Source organism: Pleuronectes platessa, chromosome 7 (genome assembly GCF_947347685.1).
Source record: "Pleuronectes platessa chromosome 7, fPlePla1.1, whole genome shotgun sequence".
Lineage (NCBI taxonomy): Eukaryota > Metazoa > Chordata > Actinopteri > Pleuronectiformes > Pleuronectidae > Pleuronectes > Pleuronectes platessa.
This window is the reverse complement of record NC_070632.1, coordinates 12,806,279-12,819,597: the sequence shown is the minus strand read 5'-3', so window position 1 is coordinate 12,819,597 and position 13,319 is coordinate 12,806,279. Positions and strand designations below refer to the sequence as shown.

The window sequence follows — 13,319 nt, the reverse complement described above, 5'->3', positions numbered from 1 at the left end:
CTCAGTTTGAAATGAGACATGTGCACTGTTGAGAGGACGGAAAAAAAAGCTCTGACGTCAATGAAGCACGACATGTGCCAAAAGCAAAAAAAAAACTCTTAGCAGTAACCTGGTAACAAGCATCACACACCGGAGCAGAGACATAATAAAACAATGAGATGTAATACATGATGGATTTAAAATGCACAGAGAACTAGTTCTGGATAATGGAGTCGAGCAATTCAGCAATTCAAAGGGAAACTGTAGAAAAGCCCTAAAGCAGAAAACCCCCTATAAAGAGAGGAGTGGCTTACTGCTGGTTATGGTCAGGTTAATCAAACTATATTTGAATAGTTGGAAAGTCCAACGCCATTACTCTGCTGCCAAGTAATAATTAATGAGTACTGTATCTGTTCCATACGTTCCACAGCAGAGATATATTACAGGAATAATCTGCCCTATACTCGCATGAACATTAGCACATCTGTTTCATTACACTCAGAGAACTACAAAAGAGGACCGGTGACCCTTTTTCACTAAAAGCCCAGAGGAGAAGGAGTCCTTGTCCTATAAAAAGAGCCACTTTGAAACGCAGCATGTTGCTCGCAACAGAACCATTAATAGAGCTTCAGTCACTATGGCAAGACGAGACAACTCTCCGCAGACTGCTGCTGAACAGATGATGTGATGGTGTACATCAAGAGGAGGGGAAGGACTGCATAAGTGAACAGGACTATTTACACTGTCATAACTTTATAAGAGGCTCTAATAAAGAAATACCACATCATTAACAAGATGTTAAATAAGGCCACAGTGAATATTTCTAATTAAATCAAGGATCTGAATGCATCATTGAAAACATCTAAGAAGCAACAAACAACCTATAAAAATATATTAGGTCTTGATTTAGTTATTTATTGACTTTGTTAACACAGACAGCTATTTTCCATTATTAACTCGATTCAGAAGATAATCTGAATAACTCTGCCATGCAGATATAATTTTCTGATTCCCTTAACCTCAATAAGGTCACAGTCAGAAGAAGCAATAATCAAAGTGGAATGTCACTCAGCAGAGCGAATACATGCGCCAAGGTCCGACAGTGATTTAAATCCTATCATACAGCACCAAATCTCATACACTCATAGATCAGTCTCCTTGTTTTTTAGCATCCACATCCGTGAATTAGATCCTTGAGAAATCAGTAAAAAGGCTGAAAAACATCCGCATGCAATGCCTAGGTTCTAGGTTTGATTTATTTATTTATAGACTTTATTCATATAAACAGCTATATTCAAAACATTTCTCGTTTATTTTTATCTTGTCCTACTGCACTAGTCTGAAAATAGATGCTGGTGCTGCATGAAGAGCCGGCGTGTTTGTTTTGACGAGCGAGTTCACTCTGGAGCTGACCTGGCCCCAAACATGGGTCAAAGGTCAAGTGCCAGCTCTCTGGTGTACAAAACACTCTCCGCACACAGGAAACCAGAAGTAGCTAATCCTTACAACAAGGTGTGTTTGTGTGCGTGCCAAATTAAGAGGCGATAATAGGATGTCAGGAACATAAGTTAATATTGCACATGTTGCAGAATCTGCCTTTCCAGAAACAACACATTACCCGACGCACGGAGAATAAACACGGCCCTCGTTAGAAAGCAATATCTCAGATAATGAAAAACCACTGATTAAAATAAATAGAGTTCTGAAGAACAAGATCATCGTACTCGTGGTAATCCGCAGTCTTGTGCGTGACCTACAGTGGAAATGAAAATATAGAAAATCATTTTAATATCACTCCAATAAATCACAGAAGCCCCAAATGTGCGCATACTTTAAAAAAAATGTAATATTAAAAATGGCCTGGCAGAAAATTTCACATATATTGAAAAGCAGTGGAAAATCAACATCAAGCCAATAAGTCTATGTCAATAGCAATGACATTTGGTTTAGCTTAAAAAGGATTTCTCATCCTGGTGAGATACCAAAAAAGGAGAATAGTAATATGATGACGGTACATACAGTCGTGGGGGAAGATAGAATTAGAAAGATACTGGAGTTATGATGACTTCAGTGGAGTCATATTAAAATCTGATTAATTAAGACTTTTAAATGGGCTTGATCCGTTGATGATATTAGAAAAAAATACCAATATCTTGTCTGTTTTGCCACATTTCACCGCGTTGATCATTTATCCACTGTAGCTGCACCGGAGCTCTGGAACAATCCAGCGTTTACCACGAAGTGCTCGACTGAAGACTTTCATCTTCACCTGTTCTTTTGAGTGTCCTCAAGTGGTTTTCATCCACATCATAGTATATTATTTGATTTGATTTGATTTGATCTCATACTGGCCTTATTTTATTATTTTCTTGTCATTTGCTTCGTGTCCTCTTTTATTGTTTAGCACTTTGGTCAACTGCAGCTGTATTTAAAAATAAAAAAAATTTAAACTTGACTTGACTGATACAAACTATCTGTAAATATTACACTTGTTCAATCAGATATTTGAAATAATAAAGAATCTGCTCTGACTTCAGATTTTGTTTAGGCTCATCCTCTCTCTTTCCAATCCACTATAAATAGTCCACCAAATTATAGATGTACATAATTATTGACATAGACAAAGAAGATGGACAATCAGACATTAAGAATTTATAGATATTTCCAACTAGAATAATGACTTGTCACACATGTTATATTCGTTATAAATAGAAAATGTTTAATTAAATTGTTATTCTACATTTCTCAAAATACCAGCTGACTAGTTTTTACAAATCAAAGCAGCGAACACAGCTAGGATTCTCAGAACTTGCACTAAAAAGAAAGAGATCGACTCGAGTGTATCTGACTGTTAACGTGTTCTAGTGTAAATGGTTTCTTTTTCTGTGAAATAGATAAATGCTCATTTTTGAAACCTCATGGACTTAAACATGTGCAGCCCCCTCTTATGTAATATGTGGATAATGAAGATGATACCCAGACCCAGTGGAGAGCCGCGCAACGCAGCAGATTTACATCCACGGGTCAAACGTCAAGACGGAAGAAGGAAAACTCAGGAATACAGTTATTTTATTTTTCTGTCAACATATGGACACATAGACTGAGCTGCAGCTATGTTTAGAAGTCAAGGTAGTGAGAAAAGAGAGAAAATGCTGCGCTGCAAAGGAATTGATGTCATTCATGTTTGTAGCGCCAAGAACGACTTCCTCAGAATAAACAGATGTCAGAAAATAGCCTTAGAAGCGTGCAACAGCTACAGAGACATCGAAAACAACCATACTCTGCTCACATGCACGCAGGACAAAAGATCCTCAGAGATACGACAGATCTGAAAATGGCTCAAGGTTATTTGTAATAAAACGCTGCTGAACGTGAAAAGTGAGCACTGCACCACCGAAAGAATTACATACCATGATATGTGTGAAATGTAATATGCGTGTGTGCCAGCCAGAGCCTCATTTGACCTGTTTCTGTGTCACGTTTGTCCAAGAAACAGGCCCAGGACGATCTGCTTTTGGTGCTCTGAGTGTAGTCTCACCATCCAGTGTGCTTTGATTGTCAACGCTACTTTTAAAACCAACACAAACAAACTGCACAACACAATATCCTCAGCAGGATTCAGAGTTGAAGGCGCATTGATAGTAAATATTTGCGCGGCTGAGGCTGGTTCGTCTCCCTGAGGGATATCTGATCAGAATTCTGCTGATGGAGAATCAGACTGGGTTTGAAAAATAATGCTGATTCTCTTTTTGTTCATGCAATGTTGTGTATTTTGCACACAACAGTTTGAAAGATAAACCTCTGATTGTAAACTGAATACTTGTGTTTATCACCTTGTGAAAAGTGAGAGGCCTCTTTCCTCTGGTCTAATCAAATAAAGAATCTCATTTACTGAGCGAAGGTTAGAGTTTGCTGTTCGGTTCCCCCCCCCCCGTACTCTTTCATCTCCTCTTCCTACCCCCCAACTCCCAACCCCATTCCCCGATGCAGCCTCCATTTCCAGTGCGCCACCAGCAGCAGGATAATTGATCAATCATGCTAATTGAAGAGTCTGGACAGCTAGCCCACCATAGCAGATGTGCCAATTTGCATTCATTAAGAAAGAAATGAGTCTTAATCACTACTCAGCCTTTGATTGACAACATAAACACCCCCTGTCTGAAACTCCTTCAGCCCAGAGCTTTTTATTAAGTGGTTTATTCCATAACTGGAAAGAAAATATTATTTCTTTAAGCTGCGAGTCCCTGGAAATGCCCTTTTAGAAGCGGTAAAATAATAACACAAATAATGATAATAATGATAATAATGATATTAATAATAATAATGCGATGCCTTGTGCCGATTGTGCGTGTACCTTTTGTCAGTCTCCAATCTGCAAAGGGCAGAAAAAATATCACAAACAAAAAGGGCTAAATGTGGGATTCAGATGAAAACACAGGGCTTGACATTCAGTAATGGTCAAAATTTACATATCTTATTGAACGATTAACACGGCCCCATTCATCACAAAGCCTACCTGAGATTACCTGACTCTTTAATGCTAATTTCTGATACTGCGTGGGTCTCGTGAAAAGGCGAATGCTTCTTCATAAATGTTTTGGCCACTCGTATATAGCACGGGGAAGAAAAGCAGAATTTCCCTATGAATGATCTCTGATTGTTGATTCTCACAAACCTCCGGCGGAAAAGACATGAAAGGAGCAGCGAAAAGTCAATTCTCTGCATATGATGCAGTCAAGTTATTGACAATTAGGGAAGCATCGGTATTTGACTAAAATTGCATTCCCAAATTGGGTTAGAGCCTATTCACAACCCGGATTTTATCCGATTACAGTTAAGTGTTGGCTTAATGTTGATTCCATGTGCCTGCAAACTTGATTTTTTCCTAATCCATATTATACACCTGAATTGCTAAAAGCGGGACACGTGGGTGACAAATGATGTCTGTGAAGTGACGGACGGCTTTCAAGGTTCCTGCCGGGGACAAAGCGGTTCTTTCTGTGCGCGGGGGGAACGGTGTGAGGTTTGTTGTGGAGCGTAGGCGAAATCTGATTAGCTCCACAAGCGGAGAGGGGAGGAAGAGTAAATATTATTAGATTAATGTAATGACTAACAGCAGAGTTTTCATTTGTGGAATAAACAGAATTTGATAGAACGCACAATCTAAGCGACGCCGTAAAAAACTGCATCTGTTATGTACACTCCTCACTGCTGCACAACCCCCTTTGTGCACTGCATTTATGTCCGATGCAAAATGACTACATGGTGATGATGAGTATGATATTAAGACGAAGGCATCATTTGCGTGTGTTGATCAGGTAATGTGTTTTGCTCTGATTGGCAGGAGTGTAGTCTCTTTCAGCAGGAATTGCAGATGTTACTGCTTTAACAGACCAGTAAAACTAAAGTGAGCACTGTGATTCGAAAAATGTCGCTTTGATATATTTTCAGTGAGTAAATACAAACCATATATAGGTAAAATAATCAAATAAAACTTATTATTGTTTAGAAAATTAAGGAACATTTGCGTTGCAGGTGAATGCGTTAAAGGACAGATTTCATGCAGCAGTTCACCTGTCGCCTGGAGTGCTAGCAACAATGATACCAAAACACGTCACACAAACATACACACACACACACATAAAAGAACAATCTGAGCCCACTGCTCTGCTTTGGACTGGGAGCCAAGTTTGAGACAAAGTCCACAGCCCTCCACTGGGTTATCACACTGTGGCCCAGGCATGCATCCATCTGTGGAAAACATGGAGCCTGCTCTCCCACACTGCACAGCTCAGCCTTTATCTACAGATGGTACTACCGAGCGGCACCGTGACCTCTGATTTAGTTTCTCACACTGAACCAGCTTCCCAGCAAAAAAACAGTGGGAGAGGGTTTTTCTGGCCCTCACCAACCGGCCAAACGAGCACATGATTGTTTGCATGGCCAAAGATTGGTTTAACGCAATTTAAAAATTTAGATAAGTGTCCAGTGTAAGTGTCCTCATGTGAGCCGCCTTTCGCTAGATAAACGGGGGGAGGGGCGGATTCTTCCCATCATTACAGATGCATCGCCTCCTCTGTGTTGCGTACGAGGATCGGTGCAGCTGGAGAGGAGCACACCTCCGCAAATCAGAACGGGAGATTCCCTATTCCTCTTAATGTATGAGCAAATCACACTTGCAACATATTATCAACCACCTCCACCATAAGCTCTCCGGCCGAATGAATAGTGGGGTAATGTGGCGATGCCGTGAAGTGGACCGGGTTGGTTACTTCTGCTCTGCTTCCTCACAGGCAGAAGGGATGGGGGGGGGGCTGGGGGGTCTGTGCATATCTGCAAAGATGCTGGACGAGTGAACGTGGACAACGGTGGCTTGTTCTCGCCTTTTGTGCAGCCGGGGCGGCTTCCTTGAGAGTAGCCAGGAGGGCTAAGTGGGGAATCAGCATGGGACCCTTGGAGCAACATAACGCACAATGTACACTGCAATTACGCCGCCGCTATCAACAGAGACACACGGCAGTTGACTGGAGATGTATGTGATAGAAGAGTGCGAGGGGAGGGACCCGGCTGACAGGGGCCGGAATGCGTTTGCAGCGAAAGTCTTGTTTAAAGTAAGACAGCTCCCAGTCACGGCAAACACACATTTGTGGTCACTCTTATGTAAGTAAGGAATGTATCCATGTATTTTTTATGCAGGTGAGCCCCTGCTCAGCTCCGAGGGCCCCTGATGGTGGAGTGACTGCACGAGTCTGCTGGATGCCAAAGCACTCTTCTGCAGCTCTGCCAAGCAGGTAATTCACAGGCAGCAGCAGCAGCAGCATGAATAAAAGATAATGGGCCACAGCTGACTCCTTTATGCTGCATGTAATTTCACTAATTCCTCCAAGTGAAAGTCTGTTCCAAAGCTGGGGTTCTTGAAAATGTTCATTCTCACCCACCATCTTAGCGTCTCTCTTCCTAGAGAAGCTATAATAAAAAAGGCTGTATGTTGTAGTGGACAGGTGGCTGTGACAAAACCAGCGTGTTGCAATGCAGCAGTCTTTGTGCAGAAAACATTATTCAAATAATAGCTATAATAAATGAAGGGGAAACTTGTAATCAATAGGCATTAACATACATTGTACATGCTTTTATCTCGTCAGTTTAGATACCTGCCTCCTACATGCCACACATGTTCCAATAAAAGATGTTTGGAACATGAAGTATCTCTAATCACTCTCATTTACTTTGGCTTTTACACTTTTGGCTGACAATTTTATAAGCTGGCATAACAAGTGGATTACTCTTCTGCTAGTCGGCGGGCAGGCAGAAGCTGCCAGGAAAACGCAGAAATGTTTGTTGAGTTTTATGGAGCAGCGTGGAATGTACTAAACACTGTATTTTCACTGTAATGAGGATTAACGAGAGAACTGAGCCCTACAGGTACAATATCTATGGGAAACAGGGTCTTAATGGCGGTCAGCAGCTACTGCGTGCATGCATGAGCAGAGATAGCTTCTTCACGTCCGTTGATGGGCATGAGAGATGCTGAGCTTATCAGAGAGTGCAGACCTCCTGTGTGCCTATCTGCAGGGGGACGAGGAGGAAACTGTTACTTGCTCCTCACCATTGTCTGTTGCCCCTTCAACAATCATCAAAGCCCTTATGGTTAAAGATATTTTACAGTGGGACTCCAGCCCTAAAATGTATTATAAGGTCTTTAGCTTTTTGCCTGAAGTTGAATATCAGTTGGGTGAGAAGAGAAAATACTTGACGGCAGTGAGAGTAATAGGGGCATGGCGTGAAGGAAGTTTTGTCTTCGTTAAGTAGGAGAGCGACACTCACCTCTACAATGTCAGAGTTGGTTCTGCTCTCATGGGGCTCGTTGTACTCTGTGTATTTCAGCAGCACTTTGTCCATGTCTGTGCTGGCGTACTGGAACAGTTTGTTAGAGCTGTTGAAGATGATGAGGGCTATCTCGCAGTCACACAGTACGCTCAGCTCGTAGGCCTTCTTCATCAGGCCAAACTTCCTCTTCGTGAAGGTAACCTGAGGAACACACACAGAAAGCAAGGGAAAACATCCGTTAAAGAGGAAAACTGCTTCGCTAAAGTGACGTGAACAATGTGAACATAAAAGGTAACATCGTATTTAGTAGTTTGTTTCTCCAACTCCTTGTTTGTTGTGTAACGTAAGCAGTGGTGGAAGAAGTAAAAAGAGTAAAACCACAGTGTAAAAAGTCAAAGTATACAACTATAAGTCCTCCATTCTGATGTACAGGAATAAAAGTAAAAGATATAGTGTCAGCAAAAAATCAAGTAAAATACTCTTTATTGTGATTATGTGTTACATGTAAAAATCTTAAGTGTCATGATACTTAGTATCAAAGTTTTTCGGATAAATGTAAAAGAAATTTCGTAGAGCTGCTCATTTTTACAATTTATTTATTAAAAATAAAAATAAAATGTATTAAATCTGAGTACAGTAAAGAGTCCCACCAAATCCTAAGAGTTCTGAAACTGAAAACCCCATACTGTCATCTGCAGCGGGTTAGCCAGGAAAATATGACTATTAATGCTCTCATTATATTACAACAATGTTTCTGTAACCAAGGTGACAGTTAACAAGATTGCCCCTCCTTTAGGAATGATAGCAGTAACATACAGTGCGTGTCTGAAATGTGTAGTTATCAGGCCAGAGGTCGAGCTGAGACGCAGGAGTCAGCGAGCTGAGTCAGAGGTTTGGAAACAACAGGGGTCTATACATTACTTTAGCCCCTGACTCCATATATGGGAAGCTATCTCTGTGGCGCAGCATAAGCTCTCGTAACATGAGCCCTCAGATGGGACTTGGGGTCATACATCACTGCGATGGTAACGCAAACCCTCCCTGCGAAGTGACTCTATGTCCTGCACCTCTGAAGCTCGGTCTCTGTGGTCGCCCATACACACGTGTCATTATGTTACTCATCTATTTACAGTATGCGACAGGGTGTAGGGTGGATAGAAAAGGCAGCTGTTCTCTCTGTTGGTTTTTTGAAATGGCTGATTGCAGGATGTCGGTTTTTTTTTTATTCGTGCGTTTGAAACCAGGGCTCCGGGTTTGTGTTTATCTCAAATGCCTCTTGTCAAATGTGTATTCTGTTGTGTCCATCGTGAGTGTGCTGGTAAAAGCTCTGAGCCACAGAGGAGTGCATGTGTCTGTATTCTCCATCAGTCTCACTGACCTACTAAGAGAGGAGTTGAGCAGATGAGCAGGCTTTTTTCAACTTTAATTGGTCACAGCTTGCGGCTGTACCCTTATTTTAACAGTTATAATGCAGCATAATCCTATGTGTTGCATGGAGCCCGTGTAACCGCTCAGGCAGCCGGGTCACTCCAGCTGAGATAAATGAATTTCAAATCTTCCTCACTACAGGTAATTACACAGGACCATTATTCCAGCTCGAGACACGGAGGAACCGCTCCTCGTGTCATTTTCTATCCTGTTTACTGATGTTAGCCGAGCTTACATTACAAATAAAATTCTGAAATTTCATTTATTAAAATGAGGAGGTTTAAAAACGGGAGAAGTCGAATCCAATGACATCGTCCCTTGCAAATCGCAGACAGATAGAGTGAAGCTTGGTTGAAAAGAGAAATCATAGTGTGGTTTAGCAGATGTCGCTCCAGTGGGTTTCTCGAGGTGGATTTCTGCACAGAATCCGAAGAGGAGATAACACATGTGACCAGTTTAATGTCTGTTTCTATCCGGCTACTGCACCTGTTGTTCTAACCAGCTGATGCTAGTCTCCTCTGATAGAGCATTGCCCACTCACCCATTCGCCTGCTTGCGTATTTACTCGCTTGCCAAACCAATTGGAAAGCAGGGACACACTGTCGAGTGGGAAAACGATTAGCAAATTGTATGCTCTTTAGCAGATGAATGTGGCCGCTAAGCCACGGAGAAGTCACCTTTCAGCAGGAAGCCCAGGATGAGACGCTGAGTGAGGACTTTGTTCCACCTGGATGGATGGCAGAGTGCTGAGTGCAGGGCTGCTGACCCAGGCACGGTTCATTTCAACCTCAGCAGCAGCAGCAGCAGCAGCAGCAGCAGCTCTGAGACTTGGTCCTGGCCCCAGTTACAGACACAGAACCTCGACTAAAGCCAGCTGGCCTTGAAAGTGATAACCATTTAACTTGCAGTTACCTTTAATCACGATTTCTGGAGGTTTCAACGAGTCCAAGTCAGGACCTATATGTAAAGTACGACAGCTATGAAGGAATATCAGAGTCCCAGTCTCACACGACAGGAAGAGACTGTAGGAATCCACGGTCGTTCCCACACCCAAGCCAAGAGTAGTGAGACACCTGGCGTGCTAATATCTTTATCATTGAGAACAACAACACTGAATATTCTCTCAAAAAAATGTATACTTATAGAACAACAGAGGCCGTGTTAAAGCACATTAACATAATTAAGATCTATCAAAGGCCAAGAAAATTATATTTTTATTTTTTGAAAGAGTTTTCAAGGCCAAAAATTCAGATTAATGAACATTAGACTTTTCAAGACCCCACGGAAACCCTGTTTAATTGGCATGGAAGTTGGCTATTTAGCCCCATAGGACATTTAATATGTGTAGATATGACACAAAACAGCCCTGAGCATAAAGAGCAGCACACACTAACACAACCTTCATCCACCCCCGTCTTCTCTGGGGTGACTGGTGAGACAGTGGAAAACCACAGACATCCTTGAGGTCAGGTGGGAGGTTCACTGGCAGAGTGTTCCTACAGTTCAACCAAGTCGAAGACACCCACAAAGAGACTCGGTGCGGTTTCAAAAAAGTTTGAGCTGCTCCTATGGTCAGATGTGGAACACATGTAGTCGAGCTCCCTGACTAATTCATGTAATTCGCAGTGACAGGATTAGCGCCAACGTTGTACAACACACTGTACCGCTCGGTTTCACAGCTGTTCCCAGGCATCAAATGTCTCAGCGAAAAGGGATGATCGGCCACCTTTGGACTTCCAATGATCTGGACGGATTCGAACGTTCTCCGTCTCTGATAAGGTCATCATGGCGGCTCACACAATACCAGGCACACCGCTAACTACACTAGCATTTCATTTGGACTGTGGCACGCTGAGACTTCTGACCTTTTACACCAGTCTCTAAATGTCCAGTTGAGGTGGTAATTCTGCTCTCAATTCACACTTTCCACACTTCCGACTTCTTCCCAGGTGCCCCACTATCCAATGTTTTTCCTGAGCTTTAATTGAGCTCGGTAATTCAGGTCTTATGTGCATATCTTTTATACTTTAGTATGAGCTTTGCAGGCTAACAAGGCTCTAAACAGGTATTTTAAGCAACACTACAATACCCAAGATGTTTCTGTAAAACCACGGCCATCGCATCAGTCAATATCAGAGTGGTGCTGCAGCAGAGAAAATCCTGCTTCATTTCATAGCAACAGCATAGATTCACCTTATTTATCCCAATATAAGTGGTCACTGGTGGGAATCTTCCTTCACCGGAAATCACAAAATGAAACTCGAGGGGAAACGATTAAAAAGCAACAAGCCAATTGGGCTCAGCAGTTATAGTCGTCTCTTGGATATAAATTAAACCAGCTAGGTTGGTAGAGTACGAGGCAAAGTTCTCTGGCTGTGCTTAATGCAACTCTTGTATGTGTAAAATTGAACATTAGATCCTGAGCTATATACATTTTAAATATATAGCAAGCCATAGCATGCTTTTACTGCTATAGACAAGTTTTGTTTTAAAATTTTCATCCTCCACCAGACTGTATGGGATATAATAACATAACCAACACACACATTCACGGGGAGTGGATGTGTCAATCACAGGGTCTATCAATGTCTGTCCTCGGGCCGACGTGCCAAGATGACAAACAAGACATCTGCGACCGAGAGTACAGCTGTGACTGTGGCTCAGGCATCTCCTGCCTGAGCCACTAACACCTTCGGAGGGGTGACGAGCTAGCGGCCTTATTAGAACCTCATGCCACCTCTGACGGCCCCCGTGGCAGATATGAGAGCCAGCTCGAGAGACATGGAGGTCTGGCACCAGCTGGCAGAGTGACCCGGGCCCTGTGGCTGCTGCCCTGGCTACGCAGTGCCAGAGTGTGCTGGCCTGGGAGACAGGCCAGGTCCACCACAACTGTCCGCCTCTATCAGCTCTTGCTGGGAGAGAGGACAGCCCCAGGTTCTGCATGTGGACAATGGAGGGCGTGAAGGCCTCGTCCACTGGGTGGGATTGACCTTGAAACCTACTGTAGCCGTGACGGATCCTGTTTTGTGGAGAGGATCACACTCTCGTTAATAAAACATAAGTTAAATAGAGACTCAACTAATCAAAAACAAGAAAGATCCGGTTTAGGGGCCATAGAGAGGTTTGAGAGTGATGGGTTTATAAGATCGAATCATTTCAGGCTCTCTGAATTGTTTGACGGTGTGAAAGTGGGCATGGATTGGCTCTGGCTCCCCTGTGACCCTTAAAGGACAAGTGGTATAGTTGGATGGATGGTTGGATGGATGGATGGATGGATAATTCTACAGGGTACGACGTCTACGTTGACACCACCCACTTCATGTTTTACTGCTTCAGTGTAGTTTTGTGGAAATGACACATACACATAAGCTCTTTACCTGTCAAAATATAATGGTGACCAATAGGCCCTTCAGTAATGGGTGAAGACTTTTAAACAATGGGAGGTTTGCACTGTGCTACTCCCTGGAGAGAAAGTGAGAGAAAAGTGCTCTGTGCCCAGGGGCATTTGATGTGCCAGAGCAAATTCCAAAATGAGCCGCAGCAAGGGCAGGCAAACCCTCCACCCAGCAGCAAAATCATCAAACTTTTAATGACTTGGGCAATTACCCCCAGTGAGCCTGCTTAATGGCATCCAGAGGACGTCACCAAACACAGCTCGCTAGACTACACCGGCCTTTCCCCTACACCAACTTACAAGACTGATGTGCACGATGCCTTCCTCACCATCACTCCTTTCACACACACACACACACACACACACACACACACACACACACACACACACACACACACACACACACACACACACACACACACACACACACACACACACACACACACACACACACACACACACACACACACACACACACACACACACACACACACACACACACAGACACACTATAAACTGTATATATATATATACACTCCTGATCAAAATCTTAAGACCAGTTAAAAAATTGCATGAATTTGCATTTTGCACTGTTGAATCTTAGGAATGTTCTAAGTAGAGTTTGAAAATGCAAAAAGAAGAAATGGGAACAAGAGCCCAAAAGTTGTGAGCAGGCAATTTATTGAAAACA

The 13,319-nt window shown here is 42.7% G+C and overlaps 1 protein-coding gene across 3 annotated transcripts in view; it reads right to left on the bottom strand.

Moving 5' to 3' along the window:
• mef2aa (myocyte enhancer factor 2aa) overlaps nucleotides 1–13,319 on the bottom strand; it is a 58,433-nt gene that overhangs the window by 23,850 nt on the left and 21,264 nt on the right. For all 3 annotated transcript variants that reach the window (XM_053426608.1, XM_053426607.1, XM_053426606.1), the window contains exon 3: nucleotides 7,804–8,007. In XM_053426608.1, the coding sequence (XP_053282583.1) occupies nucleotides 7,804–8,007 (204 nt within the window). The remainder of the gene's footprint in view (nucleotides 1–7,803; nucleotides 8,008–13,319) is intronic.